General features: G+C 44.5%; 1 protein-coding gene across 1 annotated transcript; it reads left to right on the forward strand.

The window, feature by feature from the left end:
- Positions 1-19,394: 19,394 nt before the first annotated feature.
- Positions 19,395-20,172, forward strand: LOC125523085 (protein GLUTAMINE DUMPER 6-like). Its single transcript, XM_048688131.1, has one exon. The coding sequence runs from the start codon at positions 19,420-19,422 to the stop codon at positions 19,753-19,755; it is 336 nt and encodes a 111-aa protein (XP_048544088.1). The 5' UTR covers positions 19,395-19,419; the 3' UTR covers positions 19,756-20,172.
- The last annotated feature ends 5,142 nt before the right edge of the window (positions 20,173-25,314 follow it).

Consider the following 25,314-nt stretch of genomic DNA (forward strand, 5'->3'; position numbering starts at 1 on the left):
TTCGAGAGCAGGACATACCTAAGACAGCATTCACCACGAGATACGGATTGTATGAGTATACCGTTATGTCATTTGGATTGACTAACGCACCTGCCTATTTTATGAACCTGATGAACAAGGTATTTATGGAGTTTTTGGATAAGTTCGTCGTAGTGTTCATTGATGACATCCTGGTTTATTCAAAGAATGAAGAGGAACATAAGGAACATTTGCGTTTGGTTTTGGAGAAGCTAAGGGAACATCAGTTATATGCCAAATTTAGCAAATGTGAGTTTTGGTTGAAGGAAGTAGGATTCCTCGGACACGTTATATCCGGAGAAGGTATAGCAGTTGACCCCACAAAGGTTGAGACCGTAACCGAATGGGAAGCACCAACAACAGTTGGAGAGATCCGGAGTTTTCTTGGACTCGCAGGATACTACCGGATATTTATTGAGAATTTTTCAAAGATTGCGAAGCCTATGATGGAATTGTTGAAGAAGGATACTAAGTTCAGATGGACTGAGGAGTGTGAGGCTAGTTTTCAGGAGTTGAAGAAATGATTGGTTACCTCACCAGTGTTGATATTGCCAGATCAGACCAAGGATTATGAGGTGTATTGCGACACTTCACGTCGAGGACTTGGAGCAGTGCTTATGCAGGAAGGAAGAGTTGTTTCGTATGCTTCACGACAACTGAAGCCTCATTAGTTGAATTATGCCACGCATGATTTGGAGTTAGCAGCCATAGTGCATGCATTGAAGACGTGGAGACATTTCCTCATTGGAAATCATTGTGAGGTGTACACGGATCATAAGAGTTTGAAGTACATTTTTACGCAGAAGGAGTTGAACCTCAGACAAAGGAGATGGTTGGAGCTCATCAAGGATTATGACATGAGATTGCATTACCATCCCGGAAAGGCTAATGTAGTAGCTGACGCATTGAGCCGTAAGAGCCATGTCAATACGATGATGATGGGAGGTATACCCAAGGAGTTAGCAGAAAACCTTCGTGAACTAAGTTTAGAGATAGTTCCGAGAGGCTATGTAGCAGCATTGGAGATTAAGTCAACATTGATGGATAAAATCAGAGAAGCTCGGAAATGTGACAAAGAGATTGCTGCTATAAAGGAGAAACTTAGCAAAGGAAAAGCAAAGGGATTTCGTGAGGATGAGCACGATACCCTATGGTTTGAGGACCGTGTTTATGTGCCCAATGACCTGGAGATCAGGAAGTTGATTTTGCAGGAGGCACATGATTCACCGTATTTGATTCACCCCGGGAATACCAAGATGTATTTGGATTTGAAAGAAACATCCTGGTGGACCGGAATGAAGAAGGATATTGCAGCATATGTGGCAGTTTGTGACGTATGTCAGAGAGTAAAGGCGGAGCATCAGAAGCCAGCAGGATTATTACAACCATTGCCGATACCCGAATGGAAGTGGGATAAGATAGGCATGGATTTTATCACGGGACTACCCAGGACGAAAGCAGGGTATGACTCGATATGGGTAGTAGCTGATCGTTTGACGAAGGTAGCACATTTCATTCCAGTTAAGACCACTTACACCAGTGCTAAGTTGGCAAAGATCTACATGACTAGAATCATTTGTTTGCATGGAGTTCCGAGGAGTATCGTATCAGATAACAGTTTCGTTCCATGACAACAGTTACGAAGTTGGAGACCGATCAATTCTTTGGACCAGATTTGATTAAGGAGTCTGAACGGAAAGTTAAGTTGATTCGCGATAGGCTCAAGGTAGCCCAGTCCAGGCAGAAGAGCTACGAGATTCTAAACGCAAGGAGATGTTTACGAAACCGGAGACAGAGTTTATCTTCGAGTATCCCCACTTCGAGGAGTTAAGCGCTTTGGAGTTAAGGGAAAATTAGCACCGCGTTTCGTTGGACCGTTTAAGATCTTGAAACGTATGGGAGAAGTCGCGTATAAGTTGGAATTACCAGAGGGACTGTCAGGAGTTCATGATGTATTCCATGTTTCTCAGTTGAAGAAATGTCATGCCGAGATGGCGGAGGTACCGCTAAGAGATACCGTGCCGCTTGAAGCGATTCAGTTGAAGGACGACTTAACATATGAGGAGAAGCCAGTCAAGATTCTCGATTATGCCAGCAGAGTTACCCGCAGCAAGGTTATCAAGTTTTGCAAAGTTCAGTGGAACCACCATTCAGAGGATGAAGCCACCTGGGAGAGAGAAGAAGATTTGCTCAAAGACCACCCTCACCTATTTTCTAGCCAACCCGAATCTCGAGGGCGAGATTCATCTTAAGGGGGGTAGGTTTGTAACATCCCAAATTTTCAATTTGGAATGTTATACACTAGATCATCATGCATAACATATTTTCTTGCATCTTGGCCGATCCTAGAAATTTCACGCAACTCAAGGACCTCCGGAGAGAGTTGGAGATTTCGTTATTTTCATATTTGAGAGTTTCTCAAATTTTGAAAAGAGGATCGTTTGATTTATTTGTTTTATCTTCAATAAATTTTCCGGTGTCAAAATATGAGAGAGGGAATAATATGACTTTCCCAAAATTTAGGAAAATGAAGATTTAATAAATAGATCAATTTTTGTTTGCCGGAGTTTTATTTGCATTTTATTTGGATAGGGAAAAATGCGCGTTTTCGAAAATTGCATTTTAGGTCCGGAGAAAAGTTCATTTTGTTCGGCTCATTTTTAGGAGTCGGGGAAAATTTACTTTAGATTTTTCGGAGTTCGTTTAGATCTCTTTTTGTTTTTTTTCTCTGCGCGCGGAAACTATTTAAAAAAACAAAAAAAAAACTGGGACCAAGGCCGGCCAGGCCAAGGCCCAGCCGGGCCGAAGGCCACCGCGCCCCAGGCCACCGCGTGCCTAGCGCCAGGCGCCAGGGAGCCGGCGCCGCCGCCTCTTGCTCTACGAATCCTTTTAGGATTCTAGGGTAGCCCTTGCCCTTTTTCCTTTGTTTCGTTATTCCTAGTCCTACTCCGTTTATTCTTTCCTATTCCTAGTCTAATTCCTTGCCCTCTACCCCAAGTAAACCCCTCCCCTCCCCAATATAAATACCCAAGCACCCCCCCTCTAAATCATCAAACCCAAAGCCTAGAGCTCCACCACACCCCGCGCCGCCCGCCCTAAGCCGCCGCCCCACCTCACCCGCGCCGCCGCCGCACCTTGCCCACGCCGCCGCCCCTACGCCGCCGCCGCCGGAGCCCCTCACCGGAGACCTCGCCGAGGTTGCCCCGCGTCTCTTTTTCTCGGATCGTTTTCTTCTAATCGTTCCGATTCTTTTCTTCTCTAAACCGTTCCGGTTTTCTAGATCGGTTTTTCGTTCGGTTTTTCTTCTCCGAAACCCTAGATCGGATTCGTTTTCTTCTCCGATTTAGTTGCCTTTGGACCGTTCGCCGGACCGTTCGTCCTAACGAACGTGATCACCGGATTCTTCTAGGTTAACGACGTCCGTTCGTTTAACCGTTCTTCTTTTTCTTTTCGTCGGATTTATTCCGCGATCGCGATCTCAGATCCGATCTTCTTTCTAGTCTTTCTTTTCGCTCGTTTATCGGAATCAGGTGATTCAAGCGCCTGGAGTTTCGTCTCGAAACCGCCGTTCCGTCTAATCAACTTGAACAAGCTTTTGCCCCGATAAAATTTGACCTAGTTTCAACTTGCTAGAACCGAGTTGTTTTCTTCCGCCGTTTGTTTTCCGTTTCTTTGTTCGGTTCGTTCTTTCTTTGCAACCGGAGTTCTTAAGTTGAACTTTCTGGTTCGTTCTCTTGTTCGAGTTTTACCTGTGCATTAGATGAGTACTTATTGTATGCTTGTTGTTTGTCTGCGATAGATTACCCGGATTGCGCCGCTTGTTACTTCGAAACCCTAGGACTCGCGGATCATCAGCAAGGCAAGTAACACTTTGATCATACCTTTTCTACAACCCATGTTTTATTGCATTAGATCAATCCTCACACATTGCATGATTAGGATCTAATTAAATTGTGGGATGGGAAGTAGATGAGGTAGTACCTATTACCTGTATTATTATGAAACCTTTGGGAGTTACTTCTACGTTTGCTTATTATGCCATGCTATGCTAGTAGACGTGGATTGGGTGAGTGATATCCATTACAGATGTGAGTTGATAATTTTAAAAGGTTTATCTAAGGTGGCAACTTAAACACACATCTGGGTGGATTGAGGCACCTGATGTCTATCAGGACTTGCCTGTTTTTTTTGGACCGCCACCCAGGCTCAAAGGGATCATAAGATCTTTCATGCTACAGAAACTTCCGTGTGCAGCCACAAACCATTATGGGCTCTGGCATAGTTGACTAAGTTGTGCGAACTCTTACGGGGTGGACTAGCAGATGTAGGGGTTGTAGGTGGTACGGTCTACCCCACATGTAAGGTGCTAGCGCTTCTGAAAGACTGTGTCTCGGTCATCCGTCTTCTCAAACACCATGTAGTGCGAGAAACCAAACGGAGGCGATCGAGTCTTGTGGGGAAACGTGCGCAAACCTCTGCAGAGTGTATAAACTAATCATGATTAGCCGTGTCCCCGGTTATGGACAACTTGAGTATCTAGTACTTGAATATCATTGTGAATCTCAACATGTTACTTCTAATTAATGTTGTTGGGTTTTAATTGTACTTTTAATTGGGATTGAGAATGCTGTCAACCATTCTCAATGTTTCACAACCACCATGATAGTTAAATAAACTTATTCCTTTGCAGTAGGGAAAAACTGGCTTTACGCAAAACTGTAGCCATAGAGCTTTCCACCAGCCATATATGCATATAGTATAGCTGTTTCATTCCATTACTCTCTATGTGTTACATTGCCAGCATATTCCATGTGCTGACCCGTTTTCGGGCTGCAACGTTAATGTTGCAGACTTTTCAGACGACGATTGAGGTTCGTTTAGGTCGTGGCCCTATACTCAGTGATGCCGCTGGAGTTGATGGACCCATTTATCTTCCAAGTCTTCCGCTGTTATTTCTATTATATGGCCTTAAGCCATATTCAGTGTAATAAGTTCTTTTTGAGCCATCGATGTAATAAGTGTGTGATTGCAACTCTGCTATAAAACCTCGATGTACTGTGTGGTGTCAGCATTACTGATCCAGGGATGACACCGTAGCACAGTAGACGTGATCCATTCGGGTCAGGTCGCTACAAGGTGCTTTGAGCAAGGAGATAGAAAATGGCAGCAAAGTGAGCTAGAACTCATGCTTGAGCTGGATATTCGTGTTTGTGGGAGGAAGATGAAGTGTATGGGTGAAAGAATGAGTGGAAGAGGGCCACCATGGGCCCACGAGGCAGGGGGCGCGCCCAGGGGGTAGGGCGCGCCCTCCACCCTCGTGGGCAGGTGGTTGACCCCCCTGCTGTGTTCTCAGTGCCAAATATTCTCAAATATTCTAAAAAAAATCATATTTAAATTTCAGGGCATTTGGAGAACTTTTATTTTCGAGGTATTTTTATATTGCACGGATAATCAGATAACAGACAGAAAAATATTTATTTTTATTTTATTTAATATAAATAACAGAAAGTAAAAGTGGGCTAAATTAGGTTGTGCCTTATAGTTTCATCCATCTCATGATCATCAAAAGGAATCCTCTAACAAGGTTGATCAAGTCTTGTTAACGAACTCATTCCGAATAACATGGAACCGGAGAAATTTTGAATAACACTATGTTACCTCAACGGGGATATGCACATCCCCAATAATAAGAATATCATATTTCTTCTTGACAGTAGGAAGAGGAAATTCAAAACCTCCAAATATAGTCGATGGAATTTTTCCAATAGAATTGATACTATGAACTTGAGGTTGTTTCCTCGGAAAGTGTACCGTATGCTCATTACCATTAACATGAAAAGTGACATTGCCTTTAGTGCAATCAATAACAGCCTCTGCAGTATTCAAAAAGGGTCTTCCAAGAATAATAGACATACTATCGTCCTCGGGAATATCAAGAATAACAAAGTCCGTTAAAATAGTAACGTTTGCAACTACAACAGGCACATCCTCACAAATACCGACAGGTATAGCAGTTGATTTATCAGCCATTTGCAAAGATATTTCAGTAGGTGTCAACTTATTCCAATCAAGTCTACGATATAAAGAGAGAGGCATAACACTAACTCCGGCTCCAAGATCACATAAAGCAGTTTTAACATAGTTTCTTTTAATGGAGCATGGTATAGTGGGTACTCCTGGATCTCCAAGTTTCTTTGGTATTCCACCCTTAAATGTATAATTAGCAAGCATGGTGGAAATTTCAGCTTCCGGTATCTTTCTTTTATTTGTAATAATGTCTTTCATGTACTTAGCATAAGGATTGGTTTTGAGCATATCAGTTAATCGCATACGCAAAAAGATAGGTCTAATCATTTCAGCAAAGCGCTCAAAATCCTCATCATCCTTTTTCTTGGATGGTTTGGGAGGAAAAGTCATGGGTTTCTGAACCCATGGCTCTCTTTCTTTACCATGTTTCCTGGCAACAAAGTCTTTTTTATCATAACGTTGATTCTTTGATTATGGGTTATCAAGATCAACAGCAGGTTCAGTTTCTATATCATTACCATTACTAGGTTGAGCATCATCATGAACATTATTATTAGCATTATCACTAGTTTCAGGTTCATTACCAGATTGAGGTTCAGCATCAGAAATAGAAATATCATTTGGATTCTCAGGTGTTTCAACAATAGGATCACTAGAAGCATGCAAAGTCCTATCATTTTTCTTTTTCTTCTTTTTAGAAGGACTAGGTGCATCTATTTTATTTCTCTAAGAATCTTGCTCAATTCTCTTAGGGTGGCCTTCAGGATACAAAGGTTCCTGAGTCATTCTACCAGTTCTAGTAGCCACTCTAACAGCATTATCATTATTCTTAGTATTCAATTCATTGAGCAAATCATTTTGAGCTTTAAGTACTTGTTCTACTTGAGTGGTAACCATAGAAGCATGTTTACTAATAAGTTTAAGTTCACCTTTGACATTAGCCATATAATCACCCAAGTGTTCAAGCATATTTGAATTGTATTTCAATTGTCTACCAAAATAAGCATAAAGTCTTCTTGCTTAGCCATAAATTTATCAAACTCATCTAAGCATGGGCTAGCAAATTTAGTAAATGGGATTTCAGCTTAATCATATCTATAGAGAGAATTTACCTTTACTACCTGTGTCAGGTTATCAAGACCATGAGTTTCTTCAATAGGAGAAGGATTTGGATTATATGTTTCTTCAACAGGCAGTAAATTAAGACCATGTATTTCTTCAATAGGAGGTAAATTCTTAACATCTTCAGCTTTAATACCTTTTTCTTTCATAGATTTCTTTGCCTCTTGCATATCTTCAGGACTGAGAAATAGAATACCCCTCTTCTTCGGAGTTGGTTTAGGAATAGGCTTAGGAATTGGCTCCGGAGGTGTCCAATTATTTTCATTTGTCAACATATTATTCAATAGAATTTCAGCTTCATCCGGTGTTCTTTCCCTGAAAACAGAACCAGCACAACTATCCAGGTAATCTCTGGAGGTATCGGTTAGTCCATTATAAAAGATATCAAGTATTTCATTTTTCTTAAGAGGATGATCACGCAAAGCATTAAGTAATTGGAGAAGCCTCCCCCAAGCTTGTGGGAGACTCTCTTCTTCAATTTGCACAAAATTATATATATCCCTTAAAGCAGCTTGTTTCTTATGAGCAGGGAAATATTTAGCAGAGCAGTAATAAATCATATCCCGGGGACTACACACACAACCAGGATCAAGAGAATTAAACCATATCTTAGCATCACCCTTTAATGAGAACGGAAATATTTTGAGGATGTAAAAGTAACGAGTTCTCTCATCTTTAGTGAACAGGGTGGCTATATCATTCAATTTAGTAAGATGTGCCACAACAGTTTCAGATTCGTAACCATGAAAAGGATCAGATTCAACCAAAGTAATTATATCAGGATCAACAGAGAATTCATAATCCTTATCAGTAACACAGATAGGTGCAGTAGCAAAAGCAGGGTCAGGTTTCATTCTAGTATTTAGAGATTGCTTACTCCCTTTTGCTAATAACCTTTTGAGTTCATTTCTATTTTTGCAAGCTAAAATAGCGAAAGAAGCTTCTTGATCAAAAACATAACCCTTAGGAATAACAAGTGATTCTTCATCATCACTTTCATTAGTATCATCAGATTCAATATTTTCAATTTCTCTAGCCCTAGCAATTTGTTCAGCAAGAAAATCACTAAGTGGCATAGTAGTATCAGGCATAGAGGTAGTTTCATCATAAATATCATGCATAGCAGAAGTGGCATCATCAATAACATGCGACATATCAAAACGAATAGCAGAAGCAGGTGTAGGTGTCGCAAGCTTACTCATAACAGAAGGTGAATCAACTGCAGAGCTAGATGGCAGTTCCTTACCTCCCCTCGTAGTTGAGGGATAGATCTTGGTTTTGGGATCTCTTAAGTTCTTCATAATGATAAGCAGATATATATCCCAAGTGACTCAAAGAATAGAGCTATGTTCCCCGGCAACGGCGCCAGAAAATAGTCTTGATAACCCACAAGTATAGGGGATCGCAATAGTTTTCGAGGGTAGAGTATTCAACCCAAATTTGTTGATTCGACACAAGGGGAGCCAAAGAATATTCTCAAGTATTAGCAGCTGAGTTGTCAATTCAACCACACCTGGAAACTTAATATCTGCAGCAAAGTATTTAGTAGTAAAGTAATATGATAGTAGTGATAACGGTAACAAAAGGTAATAGTAGTAAAAGTAATGTTTTTGGTATTTTGTAGTGATGATAGCAATAGCAGCGGGAAAGTAAATAAGCGAAGAACAATATATGGAAAGCTCGTAGGCAATGGATCAGTGATGGAGAATTATGCCGGATGCGGTTCAACATGTAACAGTCGTAACCTAGGGTGACACAGAACTAACTCCAGTTCATTGATATAATGTAGGCATGTATTCCAAATATAGCCATACGTGCTTATGGAAAAGAACTTGCATGTCATCTTTTGTCCTACCCTCCCGTGGCAGCGGGGTCCTTACGGAAACTAAGGGATATTAAGGCCTCCTTTTAATAGAGAACCGGAACATAGCATTAACACATAGTGAATACATGAACTCCTCAAACTACGATCATCACCGGTAAGTATCCCGATTATTGTCACTTCGGGGTTAACGGATCATAACACATAATAGGTGACTATAGACTTGAAAGATAGGATCAAGAACACTCATATATTGATGAAAACATAATAGGTTCAGATCTGAAATCATGGCACTCGGGCCCTAGTGACAAGCATTAAGCATAGCAAAGTCATAAGCAACATCAATCTCAGAACATAGTGGATACTAGGGATCAAACCCTAACAAAACTAACTCGATTACATGATAGATCTCATCCAACCCATCACCGTCCAGCAAGCCTACGATGGAATTACTCACGCACGGCGGTGAGCATCATGAAATTGGTGATGGAGGATGGTTGATGATGACGATGGCGACAGATTCCCCTCTCCGGAGCCCTGAACAAACTCTAGATCAGCCCTCCCGAGAGGTTTTAGGGCTTGGCGGCGGCTCCGTATCGTAAAACGCGATGATTTCTTCTCTCTGACTTTTTTCTCCCCGAAGCTCAATATATGGAGTTGGAGTCGGAGAGACAACAGGGGGCCCACGAGGTAGGGGGGCGCGCCCCCACCCTCGTGGAGAGGTGGTGGGCCCCCTGGCCTTCATCTTTTGCAGGTATTTTTCTTATTTTTTGAAAAGTGGCTTCGTGAAGTTTCAGGTCATTCCGAGAACGTTTGCTCCTGCACATAAATAACACCATGGTAATTCTGCTAAAAACATCGTCAGTCCGGGTTAGTTCCATTCAAATCATGCAAGTTAGAGTCCAAAACAAGGGGAAAAGCGTTTGGAAAAGTAGATACGACGGAGACGTATCAACCAGCCGCGTTTTTCCCTTGCGCCGGAGCCCCCGATCACCCGCTAGTGCGCCGGGTTCAGCCTGCGATCGCCGAGCCCAAAAACGGGCCGAACCAGCGATTTTCGGCGTCCTGGGGGGCGCGACTAGGGCGTTTTTTCAGCGCCGGCGCTGAAAAAGTGGCCTGAGGGGGGCCTGTTGGGTGCGCGGCTGGAGATGCTCTGAGTTTAGCTCGTCCAACAGCATGCAGCCTGGGTCGATGGATCTTGTGGCAATGGCATGGAGCGCATGGAGTGTGAGACATGGCTCATGCACGTACCAGACATGACCTATGCATGCACGGCCGGACGCGGCGAAGACGAAATGAATCAGCACGTGTGCATAGTGTGTGGGCATGTGGGCAATGTGATTGATTAGTCATGATCCGATCAGGCCGCTTCAAGGGCATCTGCAACACCAACCCTCAAACCATCCGCATACGTTCGGATCATATAAGTCAACCAACGCAGCTTGCATCGGTCCGCAGGGCGGTCCGGATGGACTTTCTCCCTTAAACAGGAGATAAACGCTGGGGAGGGGGGCTTTGCTGGCATCCAGACCGCTGCCATGCCCACGCAAGACTGCCTTGGCCCATCCAAAACCCCATGCGCGTCACCGGGAACGGTCAACGTTGCTCCAAAGCGTCAGCGCCGCATTCATGCCCGGCCAAAGCGGACGCGACCTCTCACCCATGCCACTTTCCGGTGCAGGCGACTAGTCTGCGTTCAAACGACACGACAATCATCTGGTCGTCCGTCTGCCGCACGCATTAATGACACACCGTCGCCGAGGTGGCTACTTCGACGCCACCCGTCCGTCCCTCCGTCGCTCACCATTACTATATAAATTGCTAATCCGGTCATAGCTGCAGTCATTTGCCCCTGATCCCTTTCTCCTCTCTGCACCATTCCCACCATGGCTTCCTCGCGCTCCAAAGCTCTCTGGGACGAGCTGACGTCAGAGCAGAAGAAGGAGATGGCGGCCATTGCTGCCGGCCGTCTTGCAGCCAGAGGACGACGGATTCCCAATGGAGGATGCTGCCGACGCCACCCTAGCCGGTGCATTGCACCATGACCATCGGTGAGGCACGTGCCCATTACAAGGACATGGTGTGGGAGGAGTGGGAGGAGCAGTTCCGGGAGGCGCAGGCTGCCGCCGCCTATAACCACCAGCTCCTCCAGGAGCACCAGCAGGCGGAGGAGTAGCTTGCCGATGGCATGGCAATCGCGCCGGACAGGGACCTGGCGAAGCAGGAGGTGCTGCTCGAGTCCTATCGATCCGTCTGCGAGATCCGCCTCCCCTGCTGGCGGTACCGCCAACATCAGGCGGAACTGCAGGCCGCCTACAAGGAATTCGATGAGGCGGCGGATGAGGTGTGGGGCAAGACCAAGGAGGAGGAGGAGGAGGACAACTCCTCCCCGGCCGTGCCCCGCTATCACGACCACGAACCCGACACGTCTGTGGGCTCCGCCAGCAGTGAGGAAGTGTGGTAAATGGTAGGTTATAGTCGGTTGGGTCCCAAGAAGGCCACCGCTCCTCCCCTCCCGTCGATGCCAAGCTTGGTTGGCTGACCATCATCGGCCGATTAGCCACTTGGTGGCGACGTGTAAGCAGACAACTTCACTTCCCGGGGCTCCGGAGGTGGAGGTTACGGAGGCGAAGCTGGAGAAGGCGAAGATTCAGTTCTCGGGGCTCATGGCCGGACTTGGGGAACGCAGGCCGGCGATCTTTTAGTTTAGGTATTATACCTCTAGAGTCGTGCGAGCATCGCTTTTACTTGAAGTATGTTTGAAATGTAATGAATTCCGTCATGTTTATATGAAATCCGTCGTCTTTGCAGGAATCTCTTCTGAATTGTATTAAAATCTGGGCGTGTTTGCACAAATTTTGTCAAGTTGTTCAAATAGTACTTGAAATGTATGCGGGCAATCTTGGATGGTGGCCTCGCGTATCCGTGTCCACGGACTGGTCCTCCCTGTCTGGGAGGAAATTTGCGGGTCTCTGTTAGAGATGCCCTAACTCAACTTTGGTTCACCTTTTTTTGAGAAAACTTCCGACCTATTAATCTTCAATCATGACAGTACAACAAACACCAGAAGTCGTCGACCACCTAGCGACGACTATGAGCACTGAAGCGAGCCGAAGCTGCGCCGCCGTCATCGTCCCTCCCTCGCCGGAGCCGGGCAGAACTTGTTGTAGTAGACAGTCGAGAAGTCATCGTGCTAATGCCCCATAGGACCAGCGCACCAGAACAACAACCGTCGTCGTTGAAGAGTATTATAGATCAGAAGTATCCAACCTGAAGACACACAATTGTAGACGAACTACGACCAGATATGATAAAATCCACCAAGGACAGACTGCTAGAGACACACCTCCAAACGCCCACTGAAGATGCTAGACGCACCACTAGGACGGGGGCTAGGCGGGGAAAACCCTATTCCATCTTCAAGTAGCCACCGTTGTGTCATCTTCTTGAATAGGACACAAACTCTAACAAAACTCGAAGGAACATCTAAAAAGGGAGCCCTCCTCCCGGTAAGGGCCGGGATCCACCACGCCATCATGTACATTATCTGATTTTGAAACTGGGTTAAGTTGATTTTCTGATTGTTGATTTCTTTTCACATTCGTCCTATCTTTCTTGCCTTTGTATTGAATTTTTTACTGTCTTTTTTAATAGTTTTTGATTTGCCTCTGTTCCAAATCACTCAATTTTTTATTGGTCTTGAAGCCTTTTGCCGTTGCCAATTTTTTTGAACGCATTTTCTTTGGTTTTTCCTTTTTCTTTATTAGTCGGTTTTGTTTTCTATTTTATGGATATTTTGGGATATTGGGTGAGTGTAAATGAATGCACACAAATATTTATATAATACAACCTTCATCCTAAATTACCTCCCTTCTAAGACAACTAATTCGGGACTAAGGGAGTATGTGCTAAAATTGCACTATTATATGATTATTACTTGCATAATGAAAAAAGTGCAACACTCCAAAGTTGTGCGCTAGTTTTAAAAGTTTATTTTTTTCCTTAAAGAGCATTATCAATGTTAATGCCAATGTCACTGATTTTAGTTGCATTTTCTTCATTTTTCAATGTTAATGCCAATGCCACTGCTTCATTCCTTAGAAAACTCCTTACTTGCAACAATCCACTCTTATATGCTTATTGTTGCATATTATAAAAAAATATGTGTAAATTGTGTGCCAATTTTGTTCTTTTCCAAAAACTACTCTTGTTGAATCGTAATACTAGTGGCACTAATTCGTTTCTTAGGAACCTTAATTTTTATGTGTGTGTAAGTGTACATGCAAGTACTATACGATATATGTGAAAATTAAACCAGTGTCGAAATTGCAATATTATATGCTTATTCTTTATATATTGCGATTTTAATGCAAAGTTGTGTGCACTTTTTATTTAATTTCTTATTAAAGGGTAAAATCAATGCCACTAATTCATTTAGCCAGAGAAAATTCATTATTTTTCTTTTTAAATGGTAATACCAATGTAAATAATTCATTATTCCCTAGTAAAATTATTTTCTGATTGTGTTTTAGTTTTCATTTTCTTTCTTCTTAAGGGTACTACCAATGCCAATAATTCATTCCTTCATAGGAAACTTCTTATTTGAGAAAAGTCCACTATTATTTGCTTATCCTTGCATATTATAAAAACGTGCAATTTATGTGTAAACTATGTGCAATTTTTTTATTATATATTTTGTATTTATTTATTCTTAAAGAATAATACAAATGTTGGTAACCATTCTTCCTTAAAAGACTTCATTATTTTGATTTTGTTTTAATTTTTCTTTTCCTTTCTTTAATTTTGAAGTTAATGCCAATGTCATTAATTCATTCTTTCTTAGTAAACTTTTTTCTGGCAAATGACCACTATCATATACTTGTTCATGCATATATTATGAAAAAGCAAATTTATGTTTTTTTGCAAATTTTACCATTATTTGTTTTACTTGTCAATTTTCTTTCTTCTTAAAGGGCAATAGCAATGCCACTAATTCATTCCTTCTTAAAAACTTTATTATTTTGAAATTTTCATTGTTCTTTTTCTAGAAAATTGTAAGAAAACGCAATTTACATGTAAATCGTATGCAAATTTTGTAGTTATTTGTTTTATTTTTCATTTTATTTCTTCTGAAAGATGAATACCAATGTCCTAATTCATTCCTTCTTAGAAAACTTCTTTTATGCAAAAGCTGCCCAATTAGACGCTTATTCTTGTATATTACAACAAACATAATTTTTCAGTATTGTAGAAAATAGCATAAAACTACAACTTTTCCGGTCAGGGTTCCAAAAAACTACTCCCTCCGTCCCGAATTACTTGCGTAGAAATGGCTAGAAATAAATGTATCTAAAACTAAGAATATGCGATAAATCCATTTTTTGGCAAGTAATTCGGGACGGAGGGAGTGCCGGAGATTTGTTTGTCATAGATACCTTCCAAAAGTTTGGTCGTCAATTTCAAAAAACCCAACTGAAAGAACATACGGTGCCCCGTGTTTGGTTTTGGTAAGTGATGACAATCTCTATGGACTAATGGTTGCCTCGAGTTATATTTGAAGGGTTTGTCCATAGGATTCTCTTGAAGTCCATGTGTTGTGTTCAAGGAGTTTATAAGATGACCAAGGTGCTAATCAAGGAATTATCCAAAGATGGTCATGTAGAAGACATGATACAAGGTTGATCAAGACTAAGTTAAAGTGTGAATCTAGTTGATCAACACAAAAAGCGTAGAAGATGTAGCGAAAGGGATCAAGTGATCCCATGGTATGGTAAGCATTGTCCATTATGCGTTGTGTACTAACCCATGGTCAACGTCAGAGTTCTTTGTGGGGTTAGGTATGTTTCCGTGTGCTTGCGTCAAGAGGAAGATCTCATACAACCCATGGAGGATGACATCAAGTGGTGATCGTCATCAGGATTATTGTGTGCAAGTTCAAGTGGAGAAGTGGTATTTGGGAGGCCGGGTATAGGATCAATTGCCGTACTATCAAGGGGGGCTCTCAAGTAAGTAGCTTGATTGTTTCGTTCATAGAGAGATCAAACCATTGCATACTTGCATCATCATTCTTGGTTCTTGTTTGGTTTGTCTTTGTAAGTTTTAGAGCTTATGGTCATCTTCATGACAAGCTCGACTTCATCGAAAACGGAGTTCACATGCATCTTTTATGATGTGTTCGATGTTGGGTTTTTGCCGGTTCTTCATTCATAGACGTTTCATATCTCTATATCATTGGCATTTTTCTACTGCCTCTTCTTACTATTTGGATAGTACTCGTCGTCATCTATCCAACAAGCTTGAGTTTGCTCAATTTGAAGCTCCTTTGCAGAAGTTATGGCAGTTCTGGTTTTCCTGTTTCCATCTGTTTGCTTGGGCTATTTTGAAGCTCACTAGCGGTAGTACCACCCTGGGCAGCGGTAGTACCGCTTGCATGGTACTTCTGCGGTTCCAGTGCCGCAGGCACTACCGCTTGTTCTTGGGCTTCTGGATACTTTATCAACTTAGCGGTAGTCGAGCGATAGTAGTGCGCGGTAGTACTGCTTGCGAGGTACTTCTGGCCTTCTACTACCGCAAGAACCTCTGCTTACATTTTAGCATCTGGATACGTATTTCCTCTGCGCGAAAGTAGAGCGGCGGTAGTGGGCGGTAGTACCGCGCTGCCCTACTCTACTACCGTGGTTTCACCTGTACACGCAACATCTAGCGGTAGTACCGCTGGTGGGAGCGGCAGTACCGCTCCGGCGGCACTACCGCCTCCTTGAGTTTCTCAATTGCACGTTACGGCTGAAACTACTGTGCCAGCAAAAGTACCGCTCGCCCGAGTGGTACTACCGCTTGTGCGCGGGCTAAAGGCATAACAATTGGATTTGGGAGGGCCTATAAAAGGGGGTCTTCTTCCCCATTGCATTCTATCCTTTGATCTTGTGCCTTGCCCCCATTGTTGACCTTCTTCGAGCTTGCTATCTCTCAATTCCTTCATGGATTCTTGCTAGTTTTGGGGGGAAAGGAAAGAGGAGATCTAGATCCACATTTCCACCAATCACTTTCTCCTCTATGTGAGGGGAATCACTTGGATCTAGATCTTGGAGTTTTTGGTGTTCTCCTTGTTGTTCTTCCTCTCATATTCCACCATAACTTTCGTTGCTTTGGTGTGATTTGAGAGTGAGGGACTTGGGCACTCCGTGTGCCCTTGCCATTGCATTAGTTCCATCGGTTTTAGTTCTCCACGATGATACATGGAAGTGAAAAGTTGAGAAGCTTATTACTCTTGCGTGCTTGGTACCCTAGAACTTGTTCCTCTTGGGTGCTTTGGGCACCCTAGATGGTTGGTGGTGTCTCGGGGCTCAATCATTATGGTGTAAAGCTCCAGGCTTGCGTCGGGTCTCCAATTAGGCTGTGGAGATTGCCCTGAGCAATTTATATGGGTTTCGGTGACCGCCTCCAAGGGTTACCAAAGTGTACGAGTTCGGTGATCGCCCCCAAGTGTTGACATTTGTACGGGTTCGGTGACCGCTCTCAAGGGTCCCTTAATGGAATCACAACATCTTGCATTGTGCGAGGGCGCGAGGAGATTACGATGGCCCTAGTGGCTTCTTGGGAAGCATTGTGCCTTCACACCGCTCTAGACAGAGATTATCATCCGCAAGGGTGTGAACTTCAGGATACATCATCGTCTCCGCGTGCCTCTGTTATCTCTTACCCGAGCCCTTTACTTATGCACTTTACTTTGTGATAGCCATAGTATGACATGATATATATCTTGATATAACTTAATTGTTTATCTTTCTTAGCATAAGTTGTTGGTGCACATAGGTGAGCCTAGTCGATTTAAGTTTTGTGCTTGTCAAATTAAACGCTAGTTGTATTCCACATTTGTTCAAGCCTAAACCGTGATTATTTTAAAGGCCTACTGACATCCACGATCTTTCTCCAACCAACCAAGTGATTAACATTTGATCAAGTTTATGACAGGTCTGGCCCGCACGTAAGGGAACAGGTGCATATATGAATCATGCCAAGGCCCTGGACCAGGTTTGTCGATGGTTGGCAAGGTTCATTGAATCAAGACTGTCGCCTGGAAGGGTGGTCTCATGGCTAAGAGTGGACGCCTAGTGCTCCTCTGGCCTAACGTTGCTCACCATCTACATGATGACGGAGCACAAACTACCGGTTTGGGTCCTGAAGCGTTTGGTGCAACTATGCCGCGCTTGGTTATGGAGTGGAGAGAACACATGTACAGGGGGGAAATGTTGGGTTGGTTGGAACATGGTTTCCTGCCCGAAACACCTCGGCGGCCTAGGAGTGCTGGACTTGGCCAAATTTGGAACTGCCCTGCGACTTAGATGGCTTTGGATGGTCTGGCAAGACCCACCTCGGCCATGGAAGGGGTCGCCGCTGCCATGCGACGATGGCGAACGCATGTTGTTCGCCATGGCTACTGATATAACAATTGGTGATGGTGGTAAAGCCAACTTCTGGCATGATCGTTGGTTGAGTGGACAAAGCCCAAAGGTTATTGCCCCAACATTGTTCAAAATCTCCGTACGGAAAAACCGAACCATAAAAGATGCGATGCGGAATGAAACTTGGCTATTGGATCTTGCAAAGGGACTCTCAGAAGATATGGTTCCGGAGCTTACTGCTCTAGCGGCACTGCTGGACGATGTGGTGTTGCATGATGGGCAACCAGACACCATCGCTTGGCGCTTCATGCAATCACACAAGTACTCTGCCCGTTCAACATACCTTCTGCAATTCGAAGGTGCCACACACATCCTGATCTGGGTAGCATGGGCACCAGGGAAATGCCGTTTCTTCTTATGGACGAGCATATTGGGAAGGATTCTCACTGCCGACGCCTTGTTACGACGGGGATGGGACAACTATTATTTTTGCCCCCTGTGTGAGCGGAGTCTAGAAACCCCATCACACTTGCTCATTGAATGCCCTTGGTCGCGACATGTTTGAGAAAAGGTCGCAAACATATCAAATATGACTGCTCTGCTCCCTTCATCCTAGACTGACCGGAACAGCATCAGAGGCTGGTTGGCGAGCTGCCATGGCAATGCAACCACGGAGAAGAAAAAAGGAACACTATCCCTCATCCAGCTCATATCCAGGGAACTATTGGGGGCGGTGGGGGGGGGGGGGGGGGATAGGCGAATCTTCTAGAAGGAACTTCTAGAGAAGGAGATGTTTATCGCTAAAGTAAGAGACGAGATCCAACTTTGGAATATGGCTGGAGCGGGCATTCCATTTGGCCCTGGCTGAGCTCGATTAGATTACTCTGAGGTCTTTTTGTTTCCTTTCTCCTTTTCTCTTCTTCATTGCTTGAGCATATCTGGCGCGAACCCACCTTAGGTACTCCGTGTAGCTCGTTCCGTTCTTTCCCCCACTGATCAATGAATTTGGTAGTCAAACTACAAACATTCAAAAAAAAAATCTCCGTTGTCCTATCTAGGGGTAGTGCTTGAAATGAATGAAAAAACACATTAATGCATGTCTTTGTTCATTTAATTAGTATTATTTTAAAATAGAACATCTTAAACTTGTACTACAAAGTTGGGTATCGTGCAACGCAATGCGCGGTCGTCACACCGCCGTTGGTATTTTCAAATGTGTCTAGGATCAACAAGGCGTGGATCATCCCGGTCTCCTGTGCCAAGTTCAGCGGCCGGGCAAGCATACATTTCTTCCGTTTTTGCGGCAGAGCATGCGTTTGATTTCCACATGCCCAGGTTCACTGAATCTCCTCCACCCGGAGTTCTACAATGAACTCCGCCAGTGCCAGCACAGTGTACAGTCACACCTCGGCGTTCCCGAACCTCGAGCATCCGCCTCTCGTCTCACCCCGTATCTTTGCAGAGACTTCCAGAACCTACTCACTGAGGTGAATTCAAATAATTCTTCTACTGGCACACTCAATTCCATTTTTTGGATGTTCTTTAATCATGATGGCATCGGACGCAGCGATCTCGCCACCTATGCTGGGCGGGCCCCCACCTGTCTCGAACCCGAAAAACCAGCCCCCACCATCCAAGCGGCCAAAACCCAGCAGCTGCAGGCGCTCCTTCGTGTGCATGCAGCCGCAGACCGCCCAAACCAAACCCGCGGGCCACTGGAGGAGCACCTGGGGGAGGCACACGCAGAGCACAGCTGGCAAGCAAACCTCCGTCGCCGCGCCGCGCCGCGCCGCGCAGTCACTTTTCCGCGCTCTCGGCCTCCTTCGGCGGGCCGACTATAAATGCCGCCTCCCTCCCCCTCCTCCCGATCGCAGTCTCCCGCTCAGCCGTTACAGCCACCCACAGAGAAGAAGCGCGAAACCACCACTCTGCTTGCTGTACGCGCACGCAGAGAGGAAGAAAGTGGGAAGAGGGATCGATCCGCGTGCTCCATCGTTCGTCATGAGGCCGATCAGAGCGGGCGAGGCGATGGTGGCGGTCGGCCACGGCGCGCACCCGGCCTTCTGGAGGACGCCGACGCCGTACCTCCTCCTCGGCTTCGCGCTCATGATGGGGATCATCGCCGTGGCGCTGCTCGTGCTCGTCTGCACGGACAGCAAGCCGTCCGGGTCGTCGTCGCGGCGGGGGAGCGCCGGCGAGGACGCGTCGGCGCGCGGGATGGCGCCGCTCGACAGGGAGCCCAAGGTCGTCGTCATCATGGCCGGCGACGACTTGCCGTCCTTCCTCGCCAGCGCCAGGCCGTTCGCCTTCCCCGCCGTGACCGCCGCCGACGCGGGGGAGCCGCGCGGGGAGGACGCGTCGTAGGCGCGGCGCGGCGCGGCGCGCGCACCCGTGTACCCTCTGCCGGACGCGGGCCCAATTTTGGTCGTCGGATTTTCTCCTAGGATTTTCCCCGCGTGTTCTGTCTGTAGAATCTAATTAGCAGAGAAGATAGAGCTGTTGTTTGCGTTCTTGGTGAGGTGAGCGGCGCGCCGGCGGCGTGCGTTGAGATCTGTGAACGCAAATGGAATTTTGGCCTGCATATTCAATAAATGCATGACGCTCGCTTTGCTGCTCTCCAGTTCGATTTCCAATTGAAATTGCCACACTTTTCGTTTGGGTGGGTGATATTATAAATACTCGCCCGTCGTCGTCATTCTAGGAGACTGTCTCTCTTGAAAGTCTCGCAGTCGCAGGTCACAACGAGTCATCTATCTATAATGAGTAGTATATGTTTATCATTATCTTTACTTATATTTATATATATCTTCTGGCCGTTCATCATTATAATATGTTTTTTTTTTCGAAACATGCCGTCATGTATGTTTCTGTCTTACGTTTTTTTTTGAGGAATTATTTCTGTCTTACGTTAAAATTCCTTAAAACGCTCTTCCGTTTCACAGGCTCTTACACTTGGGCCGTAACTGCCTATTGGGCCTGGGCGAGCCATTGTTTTGGATACACACGAGCAAAACCCGTCTGTGGACGCACTAGGTAGCAGTTGGCCCAAGAAACACACACCAGAACGAGGTCAAGAAGCAAAAGAAACTCTTACTGTACACTAAAGCTCGATATGACACTAGTAGAAAACAGGGCTATGGTTCAGGCCGGCTCAGCCCATTAGTCCCGGTTCAGTCTAGAACCGGGACATATGTGAGCATTGGTCCCGGTTCGTGCGGCTAAGGCATTAGTCCCGGTTTATTTAGACCTTTTGGTCCCGGTTGGTGGGATGAACCGGGACCAATGGGCCTCGCTCCTGGCCTACAACCATTGGTCCCGGTTCGTGCCACAAACCGGGACTAAAGATTAGACCTTTAGTCCCGGTTTGAGGCACGAACCGGGACTAATAGGGTTGAGACCTTTAGTCCCGGTTCGTGCCACGAACCGGTACTAAAGGTCCCATTTTCAAACTCTACCCCCCCGGATCGCCTTTTCAGTTAAAAAAAATAAAAGAAAATGGTGGAAATGTCAAAAAAATAAAAGAAAATAAGTTTCCCATGTGATATGTGGTCTAGTTGTTGGGAAAATTTGCAAATATGAATTTTGATTTTATTTGCAAAATCTCTCTGGAATTTGTAAAATGGGCATAATTTTTGCATACGAACTCGGATTAAAAAGTTTTTTATATGAAAAATCATCTACTCGAAAAGTTACATCCGATGGAGACGGCCTATGGCCTGTTTGCAAATTTCTAGAATCCTCAAATTCCAAAAGGAAAAAAAGTTATGCTCAAATTTCAGTTTTTTTAAATTTTCAGTAAATCTGGTCAAACTATGGTCAAACTACTTATTCAAGAAGTATTAGTGTTACTAAATAATTATTCAAGAATATTAGTGTTATTAAATAATTATTTCACCTTTTTTGAATTTTGGTCAAATTTGGTCAAACTATGGTCAAACTGTGGTCAAACAATGGTCAAACTAATTATTCAAGAAATATTAGTGTTACTAAAAAATTATTGTTTTTTAGAACAATAGTTTTAAACTCAAACAGTGAAATATGTGACTTCATGCTCAAGCTAAATTCCTGAGGGTTAATAGGATTGACATCTTACTATTGTCAGGAAAACAACAAGTGCAGACTTGGAAACGAGGGAGAATAGAACCCGGAAGTTAAGCGTGCTCAGGCTGGAGTAGTGAGAGGATGGGTGACCATTCGGGAAGTGAGATGATTTGGAATGATGAGGGGTGATTAGAGATTAAATTGAGCAGTGAGGGGTGATTAGAGATTAGAGGTTAAAATAATTCAGAAATTTGAAAATAAAAAAAATTCAAAAAAATTCAAAAAAAAATCAGAAAATTTCCTTTAGTACCGGTTGGTGTTACCAACCGGGACTAAAGGTGGACCGGCCACGTGGAGGGCCTTTAGTCCCGGTTCTGGATTGAACCGGGACTAAAGGGTCAGGGCATTAGTACCGACACTTTAGTCTCGGTTCCAGAACCGGGACTAAAGGCCCTTACGAACCGGGACTAAAGGCCCTTTTTCTACCAGTGTGATGAAGGCGTATGATAGAGTTGAATGGACCTATCTAGAGGTTGTGATGTTAAAACTTGGGTTGGAGCAAGGTTGGGTTGAGAGAATTATGAGGTGTGTGTCCACCGTGACTTTTTTTTGTGCTGGTTAACGGAGTAAAGATGGAGGAGTTCAAGCCAACTAGAGGGATACGACGAGGAGATCCCATATCTCCATACTTGTTCCTGTTAGCTGCCGAGGGTCTCTCTTGTCTGTTGAAGGCTAGGAGTGATGATGTTAACATAAAGGGTGTGGTTGTAGCCCCTACGGCGTCACCGGTAAATCAGTGGCGGTGGTAGGATAAGAAGTCTGTGATGTCATTTCAAATCTGTGACGTCAAATACATGTGTTTTCACCAATTTTATATAAAATATTACATGATTTCGACTTGTCTATAAAGGATTTGTCAAAAATCTGTGTAGTCAATTGACCATACTCCTCTCAACGTGGCTTCGCCACTACGGTAAATCATCTCCTTTTTGCGGACGATTGTTTGTTGATCTTCAAGGCAAACATAGAAGGGGCTGAAAAAATAGGAAACACTATAAATGAGTATTGTGCAGCATCAGGTCAGAGGGTTAATCTCACAAAGTCAAGCATTTTCTTTGGCAAAGGATGTCCTGACAATGTGAGAACTCAAATCAAGGAAGTACTTCAAGTCCCAAATGAATCTTTGGCAGAACGGTACTTGGGATTACCTTTAGATGTTGGGGAGTCAAAAAATGGAGCCTTCAAATATATTAAGGATAGGATTTGGGCGAAGGTACAAGGATGGGTGGAAAAGTGTATGGCTGCTGCGGGAAAAGAAGTTCTGATCAAGTCTGTGGCACAAGCAATACCGACTTTTTCTATGTCGTGTTTTCTGCTCCCAAGGGGTTTATGCCAACACATTGACATGATGCCCAGGAAGTTTTTTGGGGGAAGTATTAATGGGGAGAGAAAGGTAGTGTGGGTATCATGGGAATCCCTTACCATGCCAAAATATTTGGGTGGACTAGGCTTCCGGGATACAGAGATGTTCAACTTATGCATGCTAGCAAAACAATCATGGTGTTTGCTTAAGGCTCCGGACTCATTGGGTGCCAAGCTTTTGAAGGTTGTCTACTTCCCGAATCATGATTTCCTTGAGGCGGAATTGGGGTCTCACCCATCACAAGTCTAGAGGGCAATCTGTGCAGGAACAGAGATTTTAAACCAAGGAATAGTGAAGAGAATCGGGAATGGACAGACGACAAGCATTTGGAACCAGAACTGGATTCCTCGACATTATATGTTGCAAGCCCTACACCCAAGATCATAGAATCCGCCGGAGATGGTGAGCGAGCTAATTGTCCGGGGGAACGACGGTGGGATTGCCATAAGCTATGCGAGCACATGCAAGAACCAGATGTCCAGATCATCCTGAACATTCCTTTAAGTGCTATTAACTTTGCAGATGCTTGGGCTTGGCACTATGAAAGAACAGGGCAGTTCACGGTCAGATCGACATACAAGCTTCTAAGAGAAACAACAAGAAGAAGGGAGGATTGGCTGAAGGGAAGAGCGGAAAATTCAGATAAGATTGAGTTTAGGGGGCAGTGGAGCCGTTTGTGGAAGCTCAAATTACCAGGAAAGTTGAAAAACTTCGCTTGGAGACTGCCCAAAAACTCTATCCTGACTGAAGCTCTTCGTCACCATCGACATATGGTTGTTCATGATGTGTGCCCTATCTGTAATTTTGCGGTTGATTCATGGAGGCATGCTCTTGTTGAATGTACCATGACCAAGTGTGTGTGGTCTCTGGTTGACGAAGATTTAGTCGAGCACCTGATAGCTTGCAGGCATGATGACGCATGGCTGTGGTTAATAGAGCTCCAGTATTCAATGAAAAATGAAGAATTTGTCAATGTCCTTGTCACTTTATGGTCAATCTGGTGGGTGCGGAGGAAGGCTATTCATGAAGAAAGGTTTCAATCGCCACTAACGACTTTTTGTTTCATTACAAGCTATTTAGATGATCTTGCTGCAGCAGGAAAAAAGCAACAGGGGCGTCAGCATCGGAGTCAGGAAGGGCCCAAATGGATACCTCCCCCACCAGGGTATGTTAAAATTCATGTGGATGCCGCTATCGGACGACATGAGGATGGTGGTGCTTTTGCTGCAGTTTGTCGCGATGGAGAGGGGAATTTTATTGGTACGTCAGCAGTCTCTGTCCAAAATCTGACGGAACCTGAAGTGTTGGAGGCGTTGGCTAGCAACGAAGGACTAGCTTTAGCTCTTGATCTTGCATGTGTCAATGTGGTTTTGGCCACAAACTGCTCTGCCACGATGAAACACATCAGGAAGCCGTATTTCGGGCCCTCGGCGGACATCATCCATGAGCTTAAGAGGCGTATTACAGGTTTTGCATCAGTACAAGTGGTACACGAGAACAGAAACATGAATACTGAAGCTCATTCCCTGGCAAAGGCAGCGACTACTCTCGCTTGTAGCTGGCATGCATGTGTGGCTCTTAGAGAGACCAGATATAATTTGTATTCTTGAGAACATTTTGAGTGCTCAAAGTGTTTTCGATTCTCAAAAAATTCTACTCAACACATACAGCACCAGCGGCGCCGCTGCCACGCGCGGCCGGTCCTCCTCTTCGAGTTGCCACCAACCTGTTGCTCTTCCCCACCCCGTCCGCACCCAATCTTCTCTGGCGCCACCTGACACGTCCATTTTGCATCATGCTTTTATATTGATATTTATTGCACTATAGGCTGTTATTACACATTATATCACAATACTTATGTCTTTTCTCTCTTATTTTATAAGGTTTACATGAAGAGGGAGAATGTCGACAGCTGGAATTCTGGACTAGAAAAGGAGCAAATATTAGAGACCTGTTTTGCACAACTCCAAAAGTCCTGAAACTTCACGGAGAATATTTTTGGAATATATAAAAAATATTGGGCGAAGAAAGCACCAGAGGGGGCCACCTGCCAGCCACAAGGGTGGAGGGCGCACCCCCCATCCTTGTGGGCCCCTTGGTAGGCCCCCGACACCCATCTTATTCTATATGGTGTGTTTTGACCTGGAAAAATCAGAAGGAAGCTTTTAGGACGAAGCGCTGCCGTCTCAAGGCGGAAATTGGGCAGAACCAATCTAGGGCTCCCGCGGAACTATTCTGCCGGGGAAACTTCCCTCCGGGAGGGAGAAATCATCGCGATTGTCATCACCAATGATCCTCACATCGAGAGGGGGTCAATCTCCCTCAACATCTTCACCAGCACCATCTCCTCTCAAACCCTAGTTCATCTCTTGTATCCGATCTCTGTCTCAAAACCTCAGATTGGTACATGTGGGTTGCTAGTAGTGTTGATTACTCCTTGTAGTTGATGCTAGTTGGTT

Source organism: Triticum urartu, chromosome 7 (genome assembly GCF_003073215.2).
Source record: "Triticum urartu cultivar G1812 chromosome 7, Tu2.1, whole genome shotgun sequence".
Classification (NCBI taxonomy): domain Eukaryota; kingdom Viridiplantae; phylum Streptophyta; class Magnoliopsida; order Poales; family Poaceae; genus Triticum; species Triticum urartu.

Excerpts from the sequence above, each read along its gene's own strand:
- LOC125523085 (XM_048688131.1), top strand. The coding sequence starts at position 19,420 with ATGGTGGCGGTCGGCCACGGCGCGCACCCGGCCTTCTGGAGGACGCCG.